The sequence below is a fragment of the Neolamprologus brichardi genome, chromosome 19, assembly GCF_056152115.1.
Source record: "Neolamprologus brichardi isolate AB-2024 chromosome 19, ASM5615211v1, whole genome shotgun sequence".
In the NCBI taxonomy this organism is placed as follows: domain Eukaryota; kingdom Metazoa; phylum Chordata; class Actinopteri; order Cichliformes; family Cichlidae; genus Neolamprologus; species Neolamprologus brichardi.
Genome location: NC_142122.1, coordinates 9514869 through 9542032, shown reverse-complemented (window position 1 = coordinate 9542032; position 27164 = coordinate 9514869). Strand labels below are relative to the sequence as shown.

The window sequence follows — 27164 nt, the reverse complement described above, 5'->3', positions numbered from 1 at the left end:
GACTGTCCACTGACTGCCATGAGCAGCAGACACAAAAAGGCTTATTGTATTCATTTGAATTTCACATTTTCTAATCTTTGGCTTGAACTCTGCACAGGGCCAGATGGGAAGATACTATCTTAATAAAACTATAAAAGATGCTTGCATCAAATTTGAGCTCAGGATGCAAAACAAAGGTGGTTATAAAGATTAACATTTACCGAAACACATGGTTATATTAGCATTAATGGGAATTCCCCTTTATTCACATTCATCTATATTATTTTCTTCCATCTAACACATTAACCAGGTCTAAATTTAGATGCTCATGTGGAGACAAAGCTTTGGTCAGCTTATGAGGGCGATTAGAGGAGGAAGGTGGGATTAAAACCTCTCGTGGGTAGACGTCACGCAGTGTGAAATGGTGAGGGTGAGGTAAAAGAGTAGAGAGGCGGTGACGAGCAACAAAAAAAACTTAAGATGTGTGAAAAAGTGACAGCATGAGGCATAATTGTCACGTTTATTACTCTGCTGATGCATGAATCATGATGATTTTACTCACGCTTCTCATCTGAGGAGGAGGTATCCCAGCAAACTATCCATCCCATCATTAAACTCAATTAATTTTGTCAATCCTGTATTTCACTGTTACTCCTGCTATTAAAGTGATGCACACGGCCTTAAAAGTATCCTCCATCTTTTGCTTTTATTGTTGTTGTTTTGTTTCCAACTGCAAATTCCTGCATATTTTCTGTCTTCAGATGCTTTGCTTTTCCAGCTTCTTGTACATTTTTCCCGCAGGAGAACGGTGTGGAGTTTGAGGCTTGCTTGGTGGCGCAGTGCGACGCCCTCATCGACGCCTTGAACCGGCGCAAGGCCCAGCTGCTGTCTCAAGTAAACAAAGAGCACGAACACAAGCTGAAGGTGAGTGAGCATGACAAGATCTGTTCCTGAAATCCACTTGTATGCATCAGAAGGCTGGATGTGTTAAATGGATAATGAGGCGTTAACCCTAATGAGGTATTGATTCATGAGCCACACAAGTGCAAACCGAAACAAAATTATCTTACAAATATCCTTGTTTTTCTTTAGAAGTTGCCAGGTTGGGACTTTAAATTTGATCTGCTTCATAGTGGTTGTTTGCTGCTGTATAATCTTGCAGTGTTGGTTTGACAAATTGAGGGCGGTGATTGTGACTGATGGATGAGCTGGCGCTGCAAGTGAAGTTTCATATTGTAGTGGATAAAATACAAAGTCGTGAGGAAAATCTCTTTGCTCTTAAAGAATCTGAAGTCGTGTATTTTTCCAGTTGCATTTTTTAGGTTTTGCAGTATCTTAACGATTTTGATAAAGATTAATGAGAAATCGTACACCGTGTCACCGATTTCAGATGCATAAAGAGCTGCATTTTTCTTTAAGCCATCTGCAACACATTGAACGGGGGACATAAGTGAGATGAGAGGATGGAGAGATACATTTGTGCTGTACAGCATCCAATTTCACACTCGGTTGCTCTGTAGAATTGAGGTTTCACACGTGTAGGTGGTTTGAGGAACATGGCTTGTGCATGGCAACATGTGGGCATACAGGACCAGCAACAGACATTTTCTATTTATTTTTTTTAGTCCTGCCTATATATATATATATATATATATATTTTTATTTTTTTTTTAAATATATATATATGTTTTAGATGTGATGTTCATGGAAATTAATTGCATTCAACTCGCAACCTTGATGTGACATTCTTGCCTCCTGTAATCTCCTGAAACTGTAAATAAAAAATGACACAATAAACACCACATAGTCATACTCTCCTAAGGATCTGCAATAGAAGAGAATAGGGACACTAAACCCTCACCACTGGCTAAACTACAGTGATTCTCAGAAACTCGGCTATTACAAGTGCCGTCGCTGCTGCAGTGTTTTCTTGCCTATAGGAGGCATGATTTTCGTTTTAACGGCTAAGACTTTGCAGTGGTGTGCGGCACGATGCACATGAAAAATGAACTGTGTTCTCTCAGTGGATGAATTTTCAAAGACGGATGGATCTTAAGGGACACTGGACAGATTCACACCTCCAACACAGAGTAATTTTAATGCATGTCAGTGCTGATTTGATCCCGCCTGTCAGCTCGGTGTCTGCATGCGTCGTACGCTGAATCTTAATGTTGGAGAAACACATTTCTCCAACGCAGATGTCAGATTTTTCTCGTGCTTTCCGCGCTGATCTCACATGTGAATGTGCTTCTCGCTTACTCAGGGGTACCTCTTCAATCATAGGAGTTTCCCACAGAGTCAGTGATGCAAGAAAACGAAGTTTCGTGCGTTCTCTTATTTCCTATTGTCCCCTGGAGGGCAGCGTAGCTCACTCGTGTAGATACGAGGCACAGCTAAAAGAGGAGAGAAAGGATCATTTGAGATGAAGCTTGTTTTCTTGAGGTCATCTCCAGGAACTGTGTTAACTCTGGCATGGACATTCACCCCGCAGCTGTGGCTGAATGAGACACAATTCTGTCCCGCTACGCTCTTGGTGATGCTGAAGTTTTTGATGTCTGTGCTTATAAATGCTGATAGCTGCATAAAACATGGTGTCCATTTGAGCAACTAGTGATATAGCCTGAATAATACAGCTTATTTAAGCACATGAGGTTCACAATAAAAGCTGTAAAAAGAGCAGAAAACATTAAATCAATTGAATCTGATTTTAAAACGAGGCTGCCTCAGATCACTTGGCATCTCCAGCAGAGCTTCCTGCTGCTCTCCTCTGGTCCTGGCTCCTGACAAGGAAGCCTGGTCACCATGGTGACTGAGGCACGTTGAGCTTGTTGTTTGAAGCTGTGGAGGCGAGAAGTAGTCCTTCATAGCATGAGTCAGGTTCATTTATTCCAGCACATCAGGAGGACTGACCCATGTGTTTGTGTAGAGAAGCAGCAGAGGCAGAAGGTTTGTCACGTGGAATGGATACAAAAGGCCCCCCAGATAGGTCTCCTTTAAGCAGACAGTCTGTAAAGATTATCTTCTAAATGCTGATTCAAACCATCTGTGCACAGCTAAAACACGACATACTAAATGCCATGTTGATGTCTTGTAAAAGAATTATTAAATTGGATGAATTATAATCAAAAAATTACCTGAGTCACCTTTGAAAACCTGCAATCTGTTATAGGTATCCAACAGCCTAATATAATTTCCTGTTCGACTCATTCACCCTCGGGCTGCTAGACGCAAAGCCGGACATGAGCAGGGCAGGCTGCAGCCCTCTCTGTAGCCCGAAGGATTGTGTTGCAGGCTTTGGTTATAAACCGCATGCTTAATCTTTTAACCTCAAAAGTTTTTCTGACAGATTTTTTGCCCTCCAAGAAGCAATTTTTCACAGTTTCTGTCTGAAAAATCACATGGCCTTTAAACTGGCTTAATTGGTAATCTATCACCGTAAGCATTTTATAGTCTTCTTTCTTTTCGTTATTTCTTTTGCTGTAAATACTAGGGACTGAGTGTCCAGCAGTTCTGATGTGTGGTTTCCTTGAGTCGACTGCAGAACAAAGTTTTTTCTCAAGCTACCCGAAAAACACGAATGTAATATCAGTGTGTAAAAAAGCTCCTGTTCTCCATCAGACTCTGATAGATCAGAGGCTCAAATTTCCAACAAGCACTTTAATGCACCAACAAGAAAAGATCTAAAAAAGTGACTTCACATTTTCAGTAATACTTGGTTCCTTACAGATCTGTTCATAGCTCACATCTTTTCATTAGATATGAAAACATTGTGACTGTATATAAAAGATGGATGATGTCACCTATTGGTTTGTTCAATCCTGTTTTGACGCCTCCATTCTAGCATTTGATTGCTTCTATCTTAAATTTTTAGAGAAACAGTGTCAATATTTAAACCAAATTGATGATTTTTAAGTTAGCACGCTTGGCCTCGGGCCTAGAGTCCTGCCCACAGAGTAATGTGTACTCCCTGAGTAGTTGCAAGTAGTTGAAGGTTGCTTGCAGTCACTAGCACAAAACTGGTCCCAGAGATGTATGTGACACAGAAAAAGAGTCTGCTGTGATGGTTGCAGTGGTACGGCACAGCTTTTACTTTGAAGGCAAACTTTCTCCGCTTTCTGTTTCCATTGCACTTTTTCAAGTTTCACTACTGCTCTGAGAGTAGATTGCAAGTGTTTGCACAAAAGTTAGCGTCTTCCATGCAACCTACATGTGACCACAGCAGTCTGCTGGTGACCAAAGTAATCAAAAAGATTTTTTGGGTGCAGCACCCTCTTTGTGAACAATTTTACCCAGCAACGAGAGGTTGCCTCTAGGTCTGTGTGGCTAAAGCCTTAGCAAGGTGCGTGAATTGCAGACGCAGATACATGCTAATTAGTAATTTACTAATAAAATGATGGAATTCATGAACCAGTGGGAACTCTGTACTTCTGGGATGATGAAGAACTGCAGATCTGGCATTTCCAAGGTGGCTTTGGTTTTCAGCCTTGGAGGTTTGCTTGCAAGTCTTTTCATGGAAAACAAGCTTACCCCTTGCAACATCAGAGTAACAACACGAGTCACCTCAGTCTTTTGTGTATATTATTGTGTATATTGATCACTTTTCAACTGCGCCACTTGCTATACTGAGCTAAATGTCTCTTGGCTTTATCATCAGATATAGTGCTTGGGCATGCATCTTTTAACTCCCGGTATGAAAGCCTGGTTTTTCTCAAAATGTCAAACTATTCCTTTGATATAGCTGATGCTTTTAACTGCATACATCTCAGCAAAAATGTTGAATGTAATTAAATTCACTGCGATGGATTTTTTTCTGTAAAGCACATTTTATTTGACGGAAACATGAAAAAAGAAAACATCAGCACGGTCCTCTAATATAATGTGAAGATTGTATTAAATATGATCAAAACGGGGCCCACTTCTTATGCTCTCAATCTCTTTCACTGGATTCTTCAAGGAACAGATTCAGCAGATGAAGGCTGATTAGAGCAACACAAAGTGAATCAGAAACGAAGTCAGTCGGCATCTTCTCCTGCTTCATGCAAAGTTTGTCACTGGTTGCTAGGTCCCCTGGTCACCAAGCTCGGGTTGGTTAATGAGTACAGCGGCTCTGAGGCTATTTTTATTTCCACTTGCTTTCCCCCTTGTTGAACTGACTGTGTTACTCCAGGGGAACCCTCCTTCTCAGGGTCCTTCTCACTTTTAACTAGGTATGGGATGTATTTTGGAGCGAATGGATGCTTAGAGATGTGGTAGGAAGTATAAAGAAAAGCGAAAACTGTCATTCTTATAGTGAATGACAGTTTTCATTGCAGCGAGATAGGCAGCAGAGCCTGTTATTGAAGGTTATTCAGTGTGGGAGGATTACTTGTTAATGTTGAGACTGCTAATATTGTATAAGGGTCTTTCTCGCCACTACAGTTGTATCTTTTCTGTCAGATCCTGACAATCAATAGAGAACTAATCAAGACAAGAAACTCTAGATCTAAAGGCTATTTATGTTCAAGATATATGATCAGTTTTTTCTATTAAGAGTTTAATTCAGAGATTCCCAACAAGGGCTGTATCTCAAGAGGTACTTCTGCAGTAGTTGGGGGGGGGGGGGGGGGGGGGGGGGGCAGAATTACCATTTAAGAATTGATTGGAACTGAATAAGTTTGAGTAAAAAGTAATGGCTAGGCAGTAGAAAAAGACACTCAGAAGATTATAATTATAATTATATCAGTGTAAGTAATGAAAAAAAAAGTTGTCATAGCTCGTTAAAAGTATGGCTGAACAACTGACATAAGCTATGAACAACCATTTGCTAGTATGGGGGAAAAAATGGAATCAGGGTTAGTGTAATAGATGAACAAGCCCTTCAACAGACTGGGGAGATGTCCAGGGTGCATCTCCCCCCTTGCTTTATGGCAGTTGGAAGAGGCTCCAGCCACCCCGCGACCGTAAACCGGATAAGCAAAAGAAAATAGATGGATAATAGATAAACATTTTAAATAGCTAGTTAATATGTATAAAAGTATGTAGTGGTCGCGGGGACAGAGAAACTAGAAGAGGCGAGTACAACCGGCAAGCCAACTCAGACTGCAAGGAAGAAAGTGCTATTCATACACAGAGACGGCTAATTAGGAAGGAGACACAGGAGAACATAATCAAGACAAAGAGACAGGAAGTAAAACTCATATTAATGCTCAAGAGACACACCCTATTAGTCTAAAACAGGAAATAGCAGAGTAAATAAACACGCACTGAACATGACATGAGGAACACTGCGGAAACTAGGAAAAACTCAAATAACAAAGTCTATTAATACTAAATGAAAACTAAAAGACTCAAGTGCAATTATATACAGTAAAGAGTAGAGACACAAAAGAAATCGATCTTGGACTAAAATGTAATTTAAAGAAAAAAAAAACTCAAACATGAGCCAAAACTAAAAGCAAAAGAACTATGAGCCCCAACAGAATCAACAAAACACAAAGAACTCCAGAAACCTCAAAAAGGTATGAGGTATGACTAAAGCTTCGATACAACAACATGCTACAGACCCTCAGCCAGTAATAACTGAGAACATCAAACCATAATGAAGACACAGAAAAACAAATTCTTGACTCACAACCCTTGTTCTGAGATCCAAGACCATGACAGTTACAGCGCTATTAAAGGGATGAAAATAGTCTTATACTCAAGCTATAACTATGAAACCTAGGCAGTAGTTTTGCTTGAAAATTGTTGAAGGTAGTTGCTTATTATTATTATTCTGAATGAGTGACAGGTTATCCCGGTTTTTTGTCTGTCGTGTGGACTTCTGCAAAAAGAAGAGAAAATAACCGAGATCAGTCAGTAAAGAAAAAGCATTTCAAATCTGTTATTTTTACCTATGCAGGTATGCATGGGTCGCTTACTGCTGTATTTGCTCTCCGTCCTTCAGTTCTAATAGTAAACGCTAACAGATTCTCACTGACAGCTGATTTTCAGTGGATGTGGCACTTGTCACTTCCTCTGATCGTCACTGCACTGTGCAGCATATCCTCACACACACACCTTAATGTTTAATGTTTCTAATAACAAACTATTTTTGTGTGTGTTCTTTTATATTTGACCCTCATTTAATGATTGTCATACACACCCCTTTTGTCAGTCTACAAATGTTATCCTGTGTCCTGGAAGGGGACAGTTTCAAAGACTGCAGCCACAGTATCTCACAGACACAAGTGCTGCAGTGGCCTAATAACTACAGCAGATACAAATAGAAAATGGTAGAAGAAGCTTTACCTCCTCAGCAGCTAACAACACGGAGAAACAGTAGCTGCTGAAGTAACTACAGAACGGTTATTGCATCTTAAGGCATCTGTGGTTTAGCAGGTAGAGCAGTCGTACACCACCTGGAAGGTTAGAGGTTTGATCCCCAGCTCATTGGGCAAGACACAGTTTCCCACGATGCATCCATCAGAGTGTGAGTGTGTGGATGTTAGGTTAAAAAAGCGGTTGTATGAATAGGTGAATGAGGTTTGTAGTTTCCAGTGCATTTCCCATGTAAAATGTGTCTTTAGTGTGTTTTTATGAGGTAGTATTTGTGTATTTGCTTATTTAATAAGCACCTGCTCCACTGCAAACACGTTTCTCAGTGTTTCCTACCATGAAGAAATCAAACGTGCTATCAAAACTGCTGTTTGTTTTAGCACTATCACTGTCTTACATTTTCATCATCCCTCGGTTTCCTGTTGTTTTACCATCACTGTGGAGCTTCTGTGACAAAGTGCTTGATCACCCTACCAGCCACATGAGAGGACACAGTTTGTATCCGCTGTGCAGAGACTGTGGCCCACTTAACACAGCAGACTCTGCCTTCCTCTACCGCTGTCCTGCAATGTGTTTTCTGGTTCTCAATCCACCATCTCTCACTCTCTTTTTCTGTCTCTCAATTAATTTCTCTCATCAAGATGCTAAATTTGCTCCACTGCCGTCCCACCACAAGCTGCTGCAGCCCCTTCATTCTCGGTTAAATTCAGACGAATGAATCTTCCCTGCGCTGATTATCCGGAGATCATCTGGCAGAGCACTATTGCCGGCGGCAGTTTTTATATCTTATTGGGAAGCTGATTTAAAGCAGATTTCAGGGAGGATGGCTGGAATGCTGAGAGAAGCTGTTAGGGAGCATCGAATCTGAGAGAGAAAAGAGGAGGATGACAATAAGGACAGGATGCAATGAAAGCTGGCAGCACTTCTTTCGCACCTTCAAGAGAGATATTCTTTATACACTGAATTTAAAACATTTCACATGCAGACGAGGGACGGTGAAGGGATTGTTAAGCAGGCAGCGACAGCAGTAAGAAGCCTTTTCCTGGAGCTCTGCCAGGCCACTGCGGGGCTGTGGATGTTCCAGCTTCCACAGCAGGGATGGTTTGGCCTTCAGCCACAGAAATGTAAACCGAACTGTCAGAGGTGAAATGCAATCTTCTCTCACCAGAGAGAGAAACGTTGATTCGTTTCAAAGAGTTGTTTGAAAATGATTCAGTGTGTCCTAGTAAATATTAATTCACCAGGCAAGCGGTCGAGCCTGCTTTTTGTTGTCGTTTGTATGAAAGTCAGAGGTGGAGCCGAATTTTTAAATCTGGTTCATTTAAGTTCACGCCGCCTCAGTAGGAATGGATCAAGGCTTTGTAAGTGCTCACTCATTTCTGAAGCCCAGCAAAAGGATGAAATGCTGCAGATATTTTGGCAGTTTTACTAGAATCTGTAATGTCACCTGAGCAGGGCTGACCGATGTCGAGATTTTGCTTAAAAACACAAATCCAAAGATATTTAGGAGTATCCAGTGAATCGTTGAATAGTTTTTAGAGTAAGCCAAACTAAGGGTGTTTTATTTTACTATAATGACGTCTTTCCCTAAAGATGCTTTAATCAATCTGGATAAAACTTGCTATATAAACTGCCTAGGGTACCAGGATTATCAGTATAAAGCTTTTAGGAATTATTATCTTCAGTGATGCTGTTTGTAAAATTGCTAAATTAATTTCAGTGCAGTGCAGTTCATATCTGAAAATAAGTGTTTATCAAACAGTGATGCCAAAAGTGCCTGTAATCAATTACTTTGTATTAATGAATATGTAGCTTGCAGAGAAGAACAATAAATACACCTTTTTATTATTATGAACAGCCTTTTTTGACATTTCACTGGCAAAAAGAGTTACATACCGCGATGTAATGGAGATCAAAAGAATAACAGGACAAATTAACATACATGTCTGTGTTTTCATGGATGAGCCAAATATCCACATGGAAGACAAACTCTATTTAAGACATTATAGGCCATTTTAATAAAAATATAAATATACAAAATGAATGACCAATAATTTCAGCGTTTACAAAAGCAGGAGAAAAAACTTGATCCTGTATGCATCATTATAGCCCAACTGAAACATTTTCATGTCATTTTAACATAATTTATGGACTGGCATATTTGCTTGTCACATATTAAAGATTCCTGATGAAATGGCCCAAAAATTACATTTTTCAAACAAAATGGGAAAATTTTGCTTCCGATTCTTTTTAGTTGATGTGATCGTTGCTATACTCTTTTCAGAGTTGAATTTCATATCATACTGCAAAGCATAGTTTGAGCAGACTCTAAGCAGCTGCTGCAAGCCAGCTCTATAAGGAACAAAGCAACTAAATCATCAGCATACAAATTATTAATAAGGCTCTCCCCCATCATGCATCCTGTATTCTGCTTGTTTAGTGTTTTAGAAAGATCATCCATATAAATTTGACGAGGAAAGGTTGTACTTCTTCCCCACTGGACATGCATAGTTTGATATGAATACTAATAATGCAAGATCCTTATCGGATATGAGGGGACTTAGTAAATAGTTAACTATGATTAACACGGTCAAAACCTTTGGTGCATCAAAGAAGCACATAAATGCACCATATATACACAGCATATATGCACAAATTAGTGCTTTATTTTTTAAAGCAAATTAATTGTCAATAGTTGTTTTATATTCTCAAAGCCTATCCCCAAAGATTCTTTCTAATATTTTTGACAGTATGCTACCCAGATAAATTGGGCTGTAGTTTCCTAAGGTGGATATTTGACCAGTTTTGTCCTTGACTACAGGCACCAATAGAACAGTTAACATGGAGTCAGGTAGGCTGCCATGCAATAACTATCCAGAAAAGCGAGTATGTGAGTAAAAGAGAGATTTTTCTGCTGGCAAACTCCTATTCCATCAGGACCGCATACTTTGTTTTTGCTCACTGCTGCTGCAAATTTATGCACAAGACTCATGTGTGTCTGTTTTAGTGAAGGAGGGTTAGAAAGTTTGAACCTCTAAATCCGCCCCTTTTGGCTACATCTTCTCACGGTGGCTTTGATTGCACAATCTCTAAATGCTTCATGACATTACTGGGCTTCTGAGACTGTTGCATCAGATGTGTTTCATGTGCGTTCACAATAAGACCCAAATCCGGCACACCAGGGACACAGGTGGGAGGTTGCAAAATATAACCAACTTAAATGAGCTCTCGAAATTAAGGAATAAAGAATTGAAGTCACTGCAGGGGAGAAAATATGCAACAAAAATCCAGACTGGAAGATAAATGAACGCAGTGAAGTGCCAAGCCTACAGGAGGTGTGCAAGGTCAGGCAGGCATATTTATAAAGAGAGGGAAAGGCACAAGAAAAACAAAGGTAACTGAAAACATGTGCAAACAATCAGGCAATCACATGGTGGTGGGAAAAAGCCCAAGACAGGAGGAAATGTGAAAAGTATTTCCATGTGTCTCAATTCTCAGTTAAAATTTGAAAATTACAAAAAAGAAAGAATTATCGCGCTGTGTTTGGGATTTACTCTTCACTGTCTGTCTCCATGATCCCATTCAGAGGGCATCCCTTAAGTCATGCTCTGAATGGATTATCATCCTAAAATGGTGCAGTGTTTAAAACAACCACATACAGTTGGCTTCTTCTGAAATGGTTCCTTAAATAATCACAGTAAAATAAAAACTGATTATATCAGTGAGAGGCGATTTAATTCGCATATAATGAGGTGTAATTCTATTGCAGTCACTGTGCACCTATGGTACAGTGTTGCGTATCGGCGTGCACTGACTGCAGTCATCAGTAAATCATCTTCATGCATACTGTTGGTCGGCAAACGGCTTCAGGAAGGATTTTCCTCTCCATTCAGCCTTGGAGCTGTGGCGGTGAAGTTTCTGTTTCCTAGCAACCCCCTGTCCAGCACTTGTGTTTATTTCACACTGTTGCAAAGAAGCTGCGGACATCAGTCTCGGTAAGAAAGAGGGAATCTCTAGACGACATGTTACTCTGGAAGGGTTTCTGTTCCTGTCCCCTCGATTAGGATTGATGGAGCTAATCCAAATTATATTTTTTGTTAAATCAAACGACTAATACAGGGCAGAAAATCTGAAAACTCTGAATGCATCTCAGAGCCGTGTCATCACTCATAAAGACATTTTAGGGCGACTTTTTCCTCATCCCTGTCTGTGATGTAACTACTGATGACTGTTCAGGCTGCCCGGGTGTGAAAACACAGTGTCACTTTCCTTTCGTTAACGTCAGTTACAGGATCATTTGCTAGCGTCCCGTCAGCCACTTCTTCCTCCCTCAATCTGTGTCTCAAGAGAAAAAGAGTTACTCAATCAATAACTCTGACGATCCTGCTCCTAATCTTTTGTCTGAACTTCTGGCTTTTTCTCCCCTCTTTCCTTGTTTTCTTTAGGTCTGTCTACATCCATCCTTCTTCTCATTACTTGTCTTTCTTCTAGGGATGACGATTAGCTTGTGATTATGAACTGTAAGTGTATTACACATGTTTACTCTTTTATTCTCCCTGTTTTTCCAGGTGGTGCGAGATCAAATCTCCCATTGTACAGTAAAGTTGCGTCAGACCACAGGCCTGATGGAGTACTGTTTGGAAGTCATCAAGGAAAATGACCCCAGTGGTTTCCTGCAGGTAAGATGGCCACAAGACGTCCTTTTTATTTTTACAAGCTACAGCTGAAACTTTTATTTTCCAAGTTTCAAGCAATGAAGTCGAACTGTTGAAGTCGAAGCAATGAAGTCGAAGAAATCTTTCTTGTTTTAAGAAAGATTTCTTAAAACAAGGTGGTACAACACCTCCAGCTGACATCAAAAAGTAACTTCTCCGGCTATTACTGGAATTAAACTGTTGGAAAACTGATCCATAATTTCATTAGAAAGACGTAAATGATGGTTTGCCAAAGAAACCAAATATTTCCAAGCTCTGCTTTTTAGGGGAACAATTTTGCCTTATTAAAATCAAACCTTGCTTGACATCTCTTTAAAGGCAAAAAAAACTTTATGTTTCTTTCTAAAGCTGCCTCTAACTGACGTTTTTGTTCTGATGAGGTGATGAGCAAATGCTGTGTCACACTTGTGGCACCAGTCAAGCATTACGCGTTTGGTGACCTTTTTAAATTGATATCTTAATTATTCAGCAAGTGATTTTAACACCATTCTTCATTCTTCATTAGATCAGGAATGATCTCATTTTACGTCGTGGGCCACGTCTTTGATCTTAAGCGGGTCAAACCAGAGAAACTCCCCTTTCTGTCAGTGTAAAGACATTTAACTACGCATTTAATACGAAATTCAAAATGCTGATGATAAAGAGAATGAAATAAAAGAAAGAATAAACTTTTCTGTCACTTAGATGTTTATCTATTATTTAATTACTTTAAGGTAGTATGAATAGCAAAGGCGAAGATCTTTATCAGGAGGAAAACCTGTAAACCTTTTCATAAGGTTTTCATCTATGGCTCCCTTCGTATGTTCCAAAGCCAGATTGGGGCCAAATTAGAGCCTTTGCCAGGTTGATTCTGGCCCCCGGGCCCTATGTTTGACACCCCTGAATTAGGAGACATATGGGAGAAAACATAGTTTACCTATTATAACTTTTTTCTTTAAATTTTAATGAGAAACTATCCAAATTTGAAAACATTATTTTGGAATACAACTAGAAACCTTTTAGACACTCGATGGAAAAGAAAAATCCCATTATTGCATTTATGGATCATTGCATCTTTATCTGCATTTCTTCATCTGAACGGAGGCTGAAATGTTCTGGCAGACTTATTATTAATGAGTAACAGGGAGAGATTTAGCGGTAGATTAATCTGTACTGTGTGTCTCGCAGATCTCTGATGCTTTGATTCGGAGAGTCCACATGACAGAGAGTCAGTGGGGAAAGGGGACCCTAACCCCCAGGATGACCAGTGACTTTGACCTCACTCTGGACAGTGGACCTCTCCTGCAAACAATCCACCAGCTGGACTTTGTACAGATGAAAGGTACACAGACAGAGAGCCGGATACTTTTTTAAGAACCACTGTTTGCTCTACTTAAATGTGCAAAATTCTATCTAAAACTTTTACACCCTTACATTATAAGGCCCTCACTATGTGCCCTTTTACACATATAAAAGTTGTTTTTGCTGTAATGCAGAGTTATATCCACTTGGGGAGTGAGTGTGTGTCTCTTCATACCTCTGTGGGCTGTAATCTGGCCTCGTTTGTCCCCTTCTTAGTCCCAGCAGCTCCCATGCTCCAGCTGGAGGAATGCTGCACTCAGAACAACAGCGCCACATTGTCATGGAAACAGCCACCACTCTCCACCATCGCCGTGGAAGGATACATCCTAGAGCTGGACGATGGAAACGGGGGGCCATTCAGGGTAGGTTTCCTTGTGCAGGTACTGTTTTGTCCCTGCAGGCTGGAATTTATCTGTCTGCTTCAGCAGTAATTTTCTTTAAATGAGAACTTTTGTGATATTTACATTTAGATCCCAAAACAAAAAGTGAAAAACAAGACCAGCTAGAGTATAAATCACTTTTACGTGACATGCTTTCTTCTGTCTGGGCAAAGACTCCATCATTTGATACCAGGGAGGACACCAGCTCAGCCAGGGGAATGTGGCAGCAGGTTTTTGTAGCTGAAATCACTCAAGTTAATGTGTGACAGTTGTACAGAGCACGTCACGTGACGCAGCGTAACAAGGCGCTGAATGACACGGCGTCAGGAGGAAACATTTGTACCACCGCTAGGATGATCCTGTAGGAAGCGTGATCCGGCATCAAAGCAGTCGTCATACTCTCACAGAGGTTTAGCATGTAATCCATCCTATAAGATACTCCCCAAGCTTCTATTCACTGAAGCCCCTGCTTTGTTACGACAGCAACTTATACCTCCTGAGCCATTCCCTGGGTACAATGGCAAAGCATATCTGTGTCTGAATTCTAAACCTCCGTATAGTAGGCCTGTTGATTCTCGCAACAATCAATCTGGGAGGCTTCCTAAAAGTGATATTAACATACAGGATGCAGCGCCAAGGCAAGTACTTTATTAGTACTCGCGGAGTTGGAAACAAATGAGTCATGTTACTTGGTTTGCGGAATAAATGTGGTTTTATTTCAACATAGCCCTGAGGCTCACACTTTTAAAAACTTTGTAAGCAGGCAAGAAAGCTTTGTTTAATTAAAAACAGAAGAAGAAGAAGAGAGGGGAAAACAAAATCTTCTTCTTTAGTAGTATGAGTCTCCATTTAAAGAGAGCAAATTAAGAGAGATAAATATGCTCCTCATATCTTCCTCTATATATATTCTCCAATATGTAACCTAGGAAAATAAATGGGCGCTGCTTAATTAAAAACAAAACAAAATCCTTGATAAAAGTCAGTAAAAACTTCCAACTTCAGTATTTCGTTCACCGAATTCCTTCTGTGATTTAGGTGTTGCATTTGTTTAAGCAGTATATTTGTTTCTAAAAGGGGACTTGTCTGTTTAGAGGTGGGTGACATAGCCTGAAAACTATATCACGATATTCCAAGCAAATTATATTTCTGATGATAGATGATGAAGTTATTTGGGGCTGCCCCTTTATAAATATTTGTCATGAACCAGCTCGAGGTTCAGACAGTTAATGGCATTTAACAGAATATATATTTACTTAAATTAAACGGAAATATGCAGTGACTAAATCTTAAAAAGAAGCATAATTTAACCCAGAACCCAAGCGAAAACAACAACAAATGTTGAATATTAACACAAACACATAAAGAGGTGATAAAGCAGTCAGAGTGGGGAGGGGTAATGATGGCCTGCTCTTGCTTGCAGACATGTCTGGGCTTGTGTTGTTGGTATATCATTGATGTTGTCGCAGGACGCTGATACCATTTAAAAGTTTATACCAATGTTAACACGGACAGTGTGATATGGCACAGCCGTTCTCTTTACTATTACAGCTTTTGAATGACAAAAAATGTTTCTCACAGTTCTTTTTTTCTGTTCTTGGCCCTGTATGATGTCAGTGGGAGCATGTTTCCTAATATGGCTATATCCTGGGCACAACACTCTAGCTGTGAGCAGAGAAGCCCCTCCCACTTTCAAACCCTCTGTTTCAGACAGAGGCTGATGCCCAGATATAACATCAATAATGACTTTTTAAACTGTGAATCATGCAGAGCTGGGACATATGGAGTCGGAAATGAGTGTAATAGGTCTCCTTTAATAAAAAGAACACAAGCCAATAAAAAGCAGCCTGCAAATCCCCGAAGGCCAACCGCACACACACACACACAAACATCTCATCTTCGATATTCTAGTCTGCACTTTCTGTCAGCATCCTCTTATTACTCCAAAAAAAGAAGCACTATATCCATTATATTCATTATGGCAGCTGGTGCAGCATAATTAAAGTATTTCGCACACCCCCGGCAGCAGTAACTAGAGCTTTTAACTCAAAAAATATTGGACTTTTTCATCCCTGCTGTGCAGAGATCCCTCGCAGATTCTGACTGTGAAGCTGTTGCCTTGCTCAGTGGTTTGTAAGGAGACTGGAAATGGATAGCAGCTATTTCTTAACGTATCCGGTTTTGTTTTGCTTTTCAAACTTATGAAAAGCAGACACTTGCGTCCTAAATGCAGACTGTAAGCTAAAAGCAGCTGGTCGTAGTCGTTCACCCTTCAAGTTCTTTTCGTGTTCTGTAATTGTCTGTTTCTTAATTACAAGTGTGGAGTAACATGGTGAGCATTCGCATCCAATCTGCCAACTGATTCACAAACTGTATCTGCTAACTGTTAATTGGTAGGGAGCCATTGCCAAATTGTATTACAGCCTGGAGACTTTTTGTGTTAGCGTGTGATCGTCAACACAAACGCACCAAGACGAGAGTCGTGGCGAATGTTTTGCAGCGTCTGTGATGATTTGGTTTGGGGTTTGTGTGTGTGTGTGTGTGTTTTTAAATATTAATTTGCCATCTGGTCTGTGCGTCTCTATAATATAAACTAAAATCCTTGTATGCTGTACCTGCATCTGATGCAGCACTATGCCAAAAAATTCTGAGGGAAGTTTTCTCTTCCTCCTTTATTCTCTGATTCACTGAGTCACACCTACGCAGCTCCACGCCGAGCTTGGCGAGTTGTGTCCCCATGTCTATTTATACTCAAGTGTGGGCTGCCGTGCCCACGTTCAGTTGTACAAGCTCGCATTCTCTCTTATTACCCTCTCCACCAAATTCAAATGGGACACTCCTCCAGAAGAAATGGACTCTCTTTGGTGTCATAGTTACGCACTTGATGCATCTGCCAGCATAACAGGAAGCACTGTGTGTCTTTACAGGAAGTGTACGTGGGGACGGAGACCATCTGCACAGTGGACGGGCTCCACTTCAACAGCACGTACAAGTCCAGGGTGAAGGCCTTCAATGCCAGCGGAGTGGGCCAGTACAGCAAGACACTGATCATGCAGACCTCTGAGAGTACGTTGAGCCTCATCTCCTTCTTCCTCTTGTTTTCACTGTAAATCTAAATCACTGTGAATCCAGAAAGAGCAAAGACTCAAGTATGAATTGGTGTTTTGTTTTTTTTAAGAGCGCAGTGTATTGTATAGGTCAGACGATAAATAACGAGAAATTGCAACGTCTCCATTTAAACAGTTTGTCCACCAGAGAACATTGGCAATTAGGTTTTTATTATACACAATAAATAAAGATGGTCAAACCATCAGCACGTCCTTGCACAGTGGGACACTGAAGCGCTGCCATCTTTTATTGGTGATTTTAATTTCCAACCAGGTTGGGTGCACCACCGGTCGAGCAGCCTCTGGCTACAAATGCTCTTACTACTGTTCAGATACTTTTGCTTCACTTCCATGAAGATTTCGCCGTTTCCCCTTTATTTTAAGTCTGTCATTACCACACTGTAAAATGTCCTGCTCAGTTTGTAGCTTGATCTTTAAAATAAACACCAAGATTGCTTGCTAGGCAAAATATCATTATCAAATCATAAATATCCATGTTGCAGGTAACGGGCTCGTATGCTGCCAGGTCAAAACGAGCTATACCAGCAGGTGGCAAGAGCAAAGAAACAAAGCAAAGAAAGCAAATGGAGCTGGGCAGGCGTGCAAAGGTGTCTGTAAGGCAGTAACAGGCAGGAGCCAAAAGCCAGTCGGTATAGCTACAAGGGGAGCTAATTAGGGGCATAATGAGCAGATGTGTGTTGGCAGTTAAAGAGGTGAGAAGCACGGCTGACAGAAAGAATACTGCTGATGTTCTTAATGATATAAGAACTGGTAGCTCCCATGACAAGTGGGGGAAATGAATTAGAGGAGGTTTATATTACAGCATTATAACATTTTTTTTTAAAAGGCTGGAAATTATGATGCTCTACAAACCACCAAGACTCATTCTTAGAGGCGAATATTTTCAGCATTTTTAACACCCACATGTTTGTCTTCATGTTTTTGTTCCTCAGGTGCTGCTGACCTCTTCACCAAATATGCCGACACTTTTCTTGCATGATCTTATCCTGTTGGCTGTATTTCCATTGATATTATTATAAGCTAAAATGTTACAGTGAATTATTTTCAAAGTGTTTTATATGTACATAAAAAAGGGTAGTTACCACTATGGTTGTAGTTAATGTGCAATGAAGAAGATCTGTGTGCTGGCAAACAGCTGGCAGGTGTTTCTAACAACATTTGTAATATAATCTAATGGCTTACTTACTTTTTTTTTTTACTGATTATCACAGTTCAGTTACATTTCTTTCTACATTTGGAAGTTTACACCAGAGAAATCTTGATTTAACTCCAGAGAATCTAAAGAAATCATAACCTGCTGCTGCTTGGTTAAACCCTTATATTTTCATTATTATGCTGTATTTACATTATATTATATATTAAGTCTGCAGAGAAAATCTGCTTTCTTTGATATTCTTCAGACTGAAGCAAGACTTTTTTGAGTTAGTTAGTTTCAAAGGGATTTGAAAGATCCGGAAAAAAGCCTCTGTTGTTTTATATTTCACGCAGTACAATAAATGATCACAGTAAAGGCTTCCAAAACACAAGATTTTCATCCAATGGGCAGCAGCAGGATGTGAATTCTGTTCGAGGGCGTGTTTTGCGCCTTTTAGCCCAGGGGCCTCGAGGAGCAGCTGGATTGTGTATAATCCACCCATGTGCCGGCTTTCCCATTAGTTAAATGGGGATCTGCATAGACGGGGAAGCTTGTCATCCATCAGTGGACCTGAAAGGCCCAGACAGCCTCCCTACCTGACACAGAAAGCACTCAGCAGCTGTTGGAGGCGTACAAAGTGATCTAACCACTCAGACGTTTTCAGTGTTGTTGCACCCTTCTTCCAGATCAGATTGTCCTTTTCTTATTTTTCTTATTCAGAACAACTGCTTTGTTTTCATTGTTCCTTCGTTGTTCCTTCTAAGTCTGCAGTGGTTTGTTTCTAGGAGCTCTTTTGTTTTCATTTTGGGGATCTCCTCTGGTCTTATGTCCACTGAGCTGAACCAGGATCCCTGATCAAATCTGCTTTTTACCCTCTCCACCGCCCTTCCCACCCCTCTGCTTCACTGCTTCGCTTTGCTCTCCTCCTCTTCCTCTTTTCTTTTCCCTCTTTTCTTCTTCACTCCCCCCACCATTTCACATTTTAGCTGGACTCCCTCCATGTGATATTCAGTCTATAGGCACAGGTATGGATGACTCTCCTTGCACACTGTTTCTGCTCTGATCCCCTTCAGGCCATTGCTTGTTTCATCAATGAGGTCTTCACACTCAATCCAGCAGGTGGGCAGTTTGCTCCTCTGTGGGCTGCACTTATTAAACGTGCAATACAAGCCTGTAATAAATGTCTTTGCTTTATTTCCTTCGGGAAATAAAGCAGTGTAATGGAACGTCGCTGCACACGGTGACACCAGTAAAAGCAGGTCCACTGGAGCCCAGCAAAAGCCCGCCTGTTTACCTTCCTGCATAGAGATCTGTTACTGTGTCTTTCAGCAGTGAGTCAAGCAGTATTGCAAATTTATCATTAGCATGTGGTTTAAGAAGTTTAAAAGCAATGTGTTGTAATAGAGAAAAGGAGCAGTTCACCTAAATACAATACAAATTTAACTTATGTAGACCAACACAGCAGAGTCTGCTCTGATAGTGGAGGTTATCAGATGGCTCAAGCAAGCTTGAGTTCACAGTCTAAATGAACATCCACACAGAGTCTTTAACCTTTCTTGTTTGGGTGAACTGACCTCTTACTATAATAACTATTAGAAGTTTCTAGTATGTATTTTAAAGTTAAGTTTTATTTTATTAACAATTTCCTTACCCATAATTGTCAAACTAATCTACTTTTCCGTGCAGGAACCGGTTAAGATTTGCAGACTGTTTGACACAAGTTTGATTATCTAAAAGTGGTTTAGCTTATTAAGTTATAGATTAAGTTATGTAGTATAAGTATATAGTTTAGGTATTATTAATCGTGTTTGATCATAACAATGATAGTAAGTCTTCTTCTTGTCTTTCATATTATTACTGTTCCCTCCATTCAGATATTTTTACAGTGTAACTTCACCTCATCTAACCTTTACCTTCTGGTTTTATGTGGTGTTTGTAAAATCATGATCATTGCCTCTCATCTTGCAGTCGCTGATATTATTAACACTAAAAACCTAATGGTAGGCATTTCCCTTTGTGCAGTTGCTTGGTTCACCTTTGACCCGGCGTCCGCTCACCCTGACATCATCTTCTCCAACGACAACCTGACGGTGACGTGCAACAGCTATGATGACCGAGTGGTCTTGGGGAACACTGCTTTCTCTCGAGGTGTTCATTACTGGGAAATGACCGTTGACCGCTATGACAACCACCCTGACCCAGCCTTCGGCATCGCTCGGAGTGACGTCCTGAAGGATGTGATGCTAGGGAAGGATGACAAAGCCTGGGCCATGTATGTGGACAATAACCGCTCCTGGTTCATGAACAACAACTCACACACCAATAGGTAATAAAGACAGTGACAAGTGATTGTCCATATACTAATGCAGATGTAATTTCTTCGATCACAAATGGAAGTCTTCTGCTTTTAGATGTACAGTATAATAGTGTTTAGAAAAGGGACACCAGTTTTACTTATTAAGCTTGTTGCAGAGGCCTGGGTTTAAATCTGCCCCAAGCTTCCCTGTCAATTCTCAACTGTCCTGTCATAACACAGGATAAAAGGCCACTAAGTAAAATAAAGTTTACTTCTAGCATAAGATTACTGTAGGTGCAGGAAAATGCTTCACTTAAAAAAAAGATTCCTTTTTGCAAGAAGGAAACATTGTCCAGAGATTCTGGACAATATTGGCATGATAGCGTCACACTGTGTCTGCAGATTTGTCTTAAAGATGATCTGTTGGATTGAGATCTGGTGACTCTGAAGACTGTTTAAGTATGGTGAACTCTTCGCCGTGTTCAGATTGAGATGATTTGACGTTCTATGTTAACTTGCCAGAAGCAGCCATCATTAGATGGGTATACTTTGGCCATAAAAGGATGTACATGGGCTCTAGCGATACTTGCGTAGGCTGTGCCATTCAATTGATGCTCAGTTTGTACTTTGGGGCCTAAAGTGTGCCAACTAAACATACCAAACACTAACATAATACAACCAGACTGACCAAACCACGATTTAATGTTGTTTAAGCCAAATTCTGATGCTAGCAACCGAAATGTCTGTCTGTCATCTGTAAATGAATGTTTAAATAGCTTTTAAATGTGGTCAATGTGATCATGGTATAGTTACCTTTTTTATTATTATTAGTAGTAGTAGTAGTGTTACATGCTACATGATAAATATGAGGACTGATAATATGATTAACAGGGTGGAAAGAATCCAGACTCTAAAGTGACAAAGACTTAAAATAAGTCACTGCTAGATTTTTTTTTTTTTTTTTACCATGTTTTGATGGAAAATCTAAGCTCAGAAATGGAGTGTTATTGTGGTAAATTAATAACACGGTTATTCTTTGTTTTTTTCCTGTGCCCACACAGGACAGACGGTGGCATCACTAAAGGAGCTACAATAGGAGTGCTGCTGGACTTTACACGTGGGCTTCTCATCTTCCTCGTGAACGATGAGCAGCAGGGCCCAGTGGCATTCGAAGGCTTGGAGGGCGCTTACTACCCCGCTATCAGCCTCAACCGAAACGTCCAGGTAGAAAATTTCAGTCCATGCATGCACCAAAGTAACTGCAATCATCTGTTTCCAACTGAATTTACTCTCTAACCTTAAACTTCAGTTCATACCGAGGCATAAAGGCAAAAAATTAAGTAAAAATTGATATATTTTTTACATCCAAATACTGCAGAGACTAAATAATGAACTGACTCTGCACGGTATTACAGAAAACAAGTTTATAGTTTTCCTTTCGATTTTAATTTTCTTCTTTCAGTCTTAAATTAGTTCTCATGCTGGGGAAGTGCTCAGCCACTCTGGGGTATGATGTTTAATTTGCTAATTCTGTCTTTTGCCGGAGAGCCGCAACAAACAGAAAGTGAGGATTCTGCTTGTGAATTAATAAAGCATCACATGAGTTCAGTTATTATTCATTACAACTATCTAACTTTTACAAATATGTCCTCAGGAGATTAAATCTTAACAGAGAAAAAGCTTCAAAGAGTCAACATCAGTGAGAAGCTTTGAATTTCTTTTTTTGCTCCCAGTCAGTTTTCTCATTTGTAGTGCTGTATCCAGGAAGCAAAATGCCTCCCAAAGGGAAGAAAAATAGTCTTCAGGCTTTGAAGGAATAGTTCCACAGCTCCCCCTGGAGGAGGAAAAATATATTAAATAGATTTAGTTTAGTAACTCATTTGTGTGTAAATGTGTTTTTCTTTAGGTCACACTGCACACTGGTCTACCCATCCCTGACTTCTACACTCCTGGGGAGGCTGATCCAACTGGCTCAGTGTGCTGAAAACTCAACACCATCCGATTTAAGGAAACCTCCCCAGCTTTCCCGAGGTTCCTCCTGCCAGTCAGAAACTCTTTAATACCCTCGCCAAATTCTTCTTCCCTTCTCCTTCTCTTTTGTTCCTGACCAACTGACCCCAAGCAATCTGGAAGAGGTCCCATCCAGCGCTGAGCCATGCCTTTATCATGCCTAAACCCCAGACTCGTGGTCCATCCTTAGGACACTGTCAGTATGGAGGGTGCTTTGCTGTCTATACCCTGTATTTTGATATTATGATGTGTTCCAGTTAGTTGAAGAAGAAGATTTCCCAGCTGATGGACTTGGAATGTTTTTAGGAAAGTGTTTATAATGTGGGCTTCAATTAATAGTTTGACATTTTTGGGAAATACACTCATTTGTTTTGCTTTTGTTTTTCCAAGACTTAGATTTGGATTATGGAGCCCATCTTAACATAGCTTATCATAAAGACTGAAAACAATGGGGAGGAAGCTAGGGTGGGCGCCAACTTTCAACCTTTTTTAAAATATTTTGATTTAAATATACATATTTAAATAGAGTGTGGCTGTCCATTTCCCCTTTTTCCTGTCTTTATGCAAAGCTAAACTAAGGCACATCTGGCTGTAGCTTCATATTTAGTGGATAGCCAAGAAAGTGGTGTTGTTTTGTAAATGAGTTTATAAGAAAAAAAAAAAGAGCCCCCATCATACCATCCACATACAGTTCAATATATCCTATTTTTCATGCTCATCCCTCTCTTTTCTTTTTCAAAAACATGTCTTTTCCTCCTCATGAACACACTTACAGGGAGGGAGAAAGAGAGGTCATGTGTATGAAAGCGTGTGAGGATTGGTTGAGATGGGTCAGCAGCCGTAACGATCCAAGGACGAGAGCAATAGCCTGACTCTCAGCCGTGTCACTGTCATATCCTCGTTCGTATAAATGAAACGCTTTTCTTAGTGGCTTAGCTTGTGTGAACCTTCTGTATCGTTTGTATAAAGAAAAAGGAAATATTACAGTATCAGCCTGAGATACTCCTGGAAGCGAGGCCTTCATGCACCCTTTCTCTGCAGTGCAGCTCTCAAAACAGGAAAGAGGGCGTTTTGGATTAATATATCATATAGAAGTGAGTTTGAATAAGGTGCTACAGCAGCTCGCTTAGTTCTGGCTTTTTTAAATGTAGGTGATTGAGTACTGGTAGTTTTTTATTATTGTTATTCAAATGATCTATTACAAAGAGGTGTATAGCTAAATAAGTTATTGATGTTCAGAGTTTTTCAACGAAAGTTTTTCATGTTTCTTTCAGTTGATACATAGCTGTTACAGAAAGAAATGAAACGTTTTGTCGTCTTGAAAATGTACTTCAGAGTTTGTTTTTGTGCTGAGGAAGCTTCTCAGTTGAATTTCATTAGAGAGCAACAGGAGAGGAAAGCAGACGCTGGGCTGTTTTTGTGGCATCACATCTGGCTTCCTCAGTGGGCCACAATGTCAGACCAGCAGTTTGATTTATTTAAGATTAAGCCATGCTAAGTGCTAATGTTACCATCACATTATGACAAAGAAAATGCCAACATGCTGTGTTTAGCAGGGATAATGTTTACTTTGTTTAGCTCAAAAGTGTGAACGCTTGCTAACAAGCTCTAAAAAAGCACACAAGGTTGAGGTGAGTAACATTAGTTTGCATTTTTTTTAGTCAAAATGTTATATTAGCACCAAATTTTATTAGAAGCTAGCTACAATTACTAATACATTAAATCATGATTAGTTTCAACTGGTTTAGGGGCCCCTGGGGAAAAAACAGCTGTGCATCCTCTCTGATTCCCTCAAAATATGAACCCTGCTGCCTCCAAGTTCTCTTAAATTATGGTTAAATTAAATATTAGTTTGTTTTGGAAAATGCATACCATGACTCAGATGTACAGTACTATTCAAAGCTCTTGAGCCACCCCTGTATTTCTTTACATTTTCCTTCCAATGAACCAGATGTTTAAAGCAATAGTTCTCCAGACTTTCTCAAGGCTTTGCTGCTTTTTCACTCATTTTCAGTTGAGCCCTTGTACTTGACCATTTTGAGAAAAATGTTTTTTGTTTGTTAAGCTTCTCAACACTGACCTATCACTAAAAAATTTTAAATACATCTAACTTAAGTGATGAAACAATGCTGTGTCTACACAAAGAACCACTTTTAGGCAATTCGTTACTAGTTGCCTGTCACAAAGCGCATCATTTGTTCCAATTTTTTAGTTAAATCTATGAAATATCTTAAACATAACACAGTTTGGCAGATGAAAAATAGTATTTTTGCACCAGGAAGTTGTTTCCCAAAGAGCTATTAGCTGAAAATGTGACCTATCTTGGTATGGTGTGCAGTGTGTCCTTAAAACATTTAAGGAAATTGGAAAAAGGAAGATCAAAAGACGAAATGGGAGGCCTAAAAAACTCTCTACAGCAGATACCAGCAGATTTTGATCTAACATGCAATACCATCTGGAAAGCATCTGACTGGCAACAGATCAGTCGCACATCATCAGGAAAATTATCGGTCACTGACCTCCACGGAGTCCAAACCAAGGAAGATATACAGAAAAGAGGGGTAGCTCAAGACTAGATTTTTACACTGAGCCCCTCAACAACATAGGACTGGATTGATGGCAGACAACCCACCTTAGTCGGTACTGTATTTCTAACGATGAGGGTCAAGACACTTGAAAGTTCAAACAGTTCAGTAACACTACAAATTCTTTCTTCCGCAAAGTTCATTGGACACCATAACCTTCAGGATGATGAGATTCTGTTCAGAGCTCCTATGTTAGTCTGATTTAATTTTCGGTCAGTGTGCCTGATAACTCACACCAGAAGGTAAATCAACCTGGGAGGAACATGAATGTATCTGAGCTACAGAATTCAACCAACTGCAAGACGCTGCCAGTCAATGCTCAAGTCAAAATGTAGAATGATCCATTTGAGGGAACTGCTGCCCCTTCAGGTTGCTTGTAAAGTTTCCTGGAGCATCGTAGCCCTGAGACATACATCATACACAGAAGGTGCTATCCTGTGTTTGAGCTTCATGGGTGTGCCTTTTCCCCCTCTTCGGTACCCAAAAGATTTATGAAACTTTGCTACGAACTAGATTCGTTGCTTCAGCAGAGTCATCTGTAACATCCGTGATGCCTGAATTCACCTGCTGCTACATATTTTTATATATCGTGAAAGGGCAAAATGAAACAGTGATTATGTTTGCTCCTGATACAACAGCATTGGGGAGAAAAATCACAGTCAGGTTTGATTTTTTTGCTCCTTTCCTGTCCCGTGTAATTACAGTGATTGTAATTCATGTGGCACTGCTAAAATGGCTGCACAAAGAAAATATAACGTACAGTATGACAGAGCACGTGCATGTATACTGACTGCAGCATTCAGCGAGCTGCACAGCCTTCGCTCCAAGGTTGAATTCAAGCTTTGATTTATGCAACATTTAACTGGCTGCTTTTCAAGGTAAGCCCTTTGTTCAGCCATAATTATGATAGCGGAAAATAACGCATTCAGCAGTGGGTCACTGAGCGACGAGAGCTTCTTTTCAATCATACGCGGACAAGTGCAGCCATTATCAAAGCATTACACAACCTCAGAATCCAGGACACGTGAACAATGTGGCTTTAACTCAGCAAAATAGTTCATCGGAGACATTTTCCATATGTCTAATGTGAGATTGCGCACACTTGTGTAATATTCTGTGAGAATATTTAAACTTCTTTGATTTAAAAAGATGACCTGAATCTGTGTTTCTGAACTGAACACTTGGGGTGCTGACATTCAAAAGTGTGTGATTGTAACACTTATTGTTTCTAAACCAGCCATATATACTTATACAACATTAAATAGATTAACCCGGGGATGATTTAAGTCTACTGTAAAGCCTCGCCAAATATGGAAACTATTTCTTAAAAGGACTGCACTCAGTCGCTGGGCGACACTGGGTGTTATATCTCCAAATGTACATACATACAGTCTATGTGTGTGTGTGCGTGCGCCTGTGAATGTGTGTGTGTGTATTACCTTCATTATGACCTCATTTCAACTCCAAAGTGATTCCTTTTTTTGCCCCATTTGATCCGAAGTGGAATGTCATCGCTTATTATTATTTCCGGTGAACCTGAAATATCTCTGTGGAGAATTTTATCAATGTATTACTATGATTTTATCAAAGTATAATTACTATGATTGTTCCAGTGTCTATCATTACCATATTACTGCTATTATTCTGATGATTTGAAGTATAATATGAGCCTCTGTGTTTTCTGTATGTGTGAATATTCAATAAATAGGTGTGAACAATGTGTTATTGTTATATGTAGTCGATATGAGAACCTAAATGAAGGATTCGGGAGGCATGCAAGAGAGATTCAGTGCAGGCTGAAAAGGCTGAATAGAAGATGTGCACATCAGGAAAGCAAAAAGACAACAAAAGGAACAGCAGCGAGTGGATTAAGATATGTTGGGTAAATGGGTAGTTAAAGAGGCTGAGATGTGGAGTTGCAGAGAAATGAGTGACAGGAGCCAATAAGGATGGGGCAGACAATTACAGATGAGAGGGAAAAAGACAAAGACAGGAAGTAAAACCAACCAAGAGATGAGTCTAACCAAATAAAATTACTAACCTTGTCAGTTAGTCAGACATAGGGTTTTAATTTGAAGCATCATTGTCAAGTATAATTTTTAGGCTCTTGCACTTTACACGAGTGTCCCATTTTATTCTACTTTATATATCTTTATTTTATTTACTTTATTTTTAATTTAAACACCATAATACAAAAAATACATTGAAAACAATTCAAGATGCACACTATAGTTCCTGTGCCTGCGCTATGAACAAATCATAATAGTTAATGGTTGTTGTTAAATCCTGTTCAGATAACAAT

At 39.9% G+C, this 27164-nt stretch overlaps 1 protein-coding gene across 2 annotated transcripts in view; it reads left to right on the top strand.

The window, feature by feature from the left end:
• Positions 1-26582, top strand: part of trim9 (tripartite motif containing 9) — a 42981-nt gene extending 16399 nt beyond the window's left edge. The window contains exons 3-11 of one of the 2 annotated variants that reach the window (XM_006798655.2): positions 781-903; positions 11844-11954; positions 13158-13311; positions 13548-13693; positions 16636-16774; positions 18958-18996; positions 19994-20297; positions 21329-21491; positions 22174-26582. In XM_006798655.2, the coding sequence (XP_006798718.1) occupies positions 781-903; positions 11844-11954; positions 13158-13311; positions 13548-13693; positions 16636-16774; positions 18958-18996; positions 19994-20297; positions 21329-21491; positions 22174-22251 (1257 nt within the window). In that variant the 3' untranslated portion in view covers positions 22252-26582. The remainder of the gene's footprint in view (positions 1-780; positions 904-11843; positions 11955-13157; positions 13312-13547; positions 13694-16635; positions 16775-18957; positions 18997-19993; positions 20298-21328; positions 21492-22173) is intronic. The other variant, XM_006798656.2, reaches the window with a different exon arrangement.
• Positions 26583-27164: the final 582 nt, after the last annotated feature.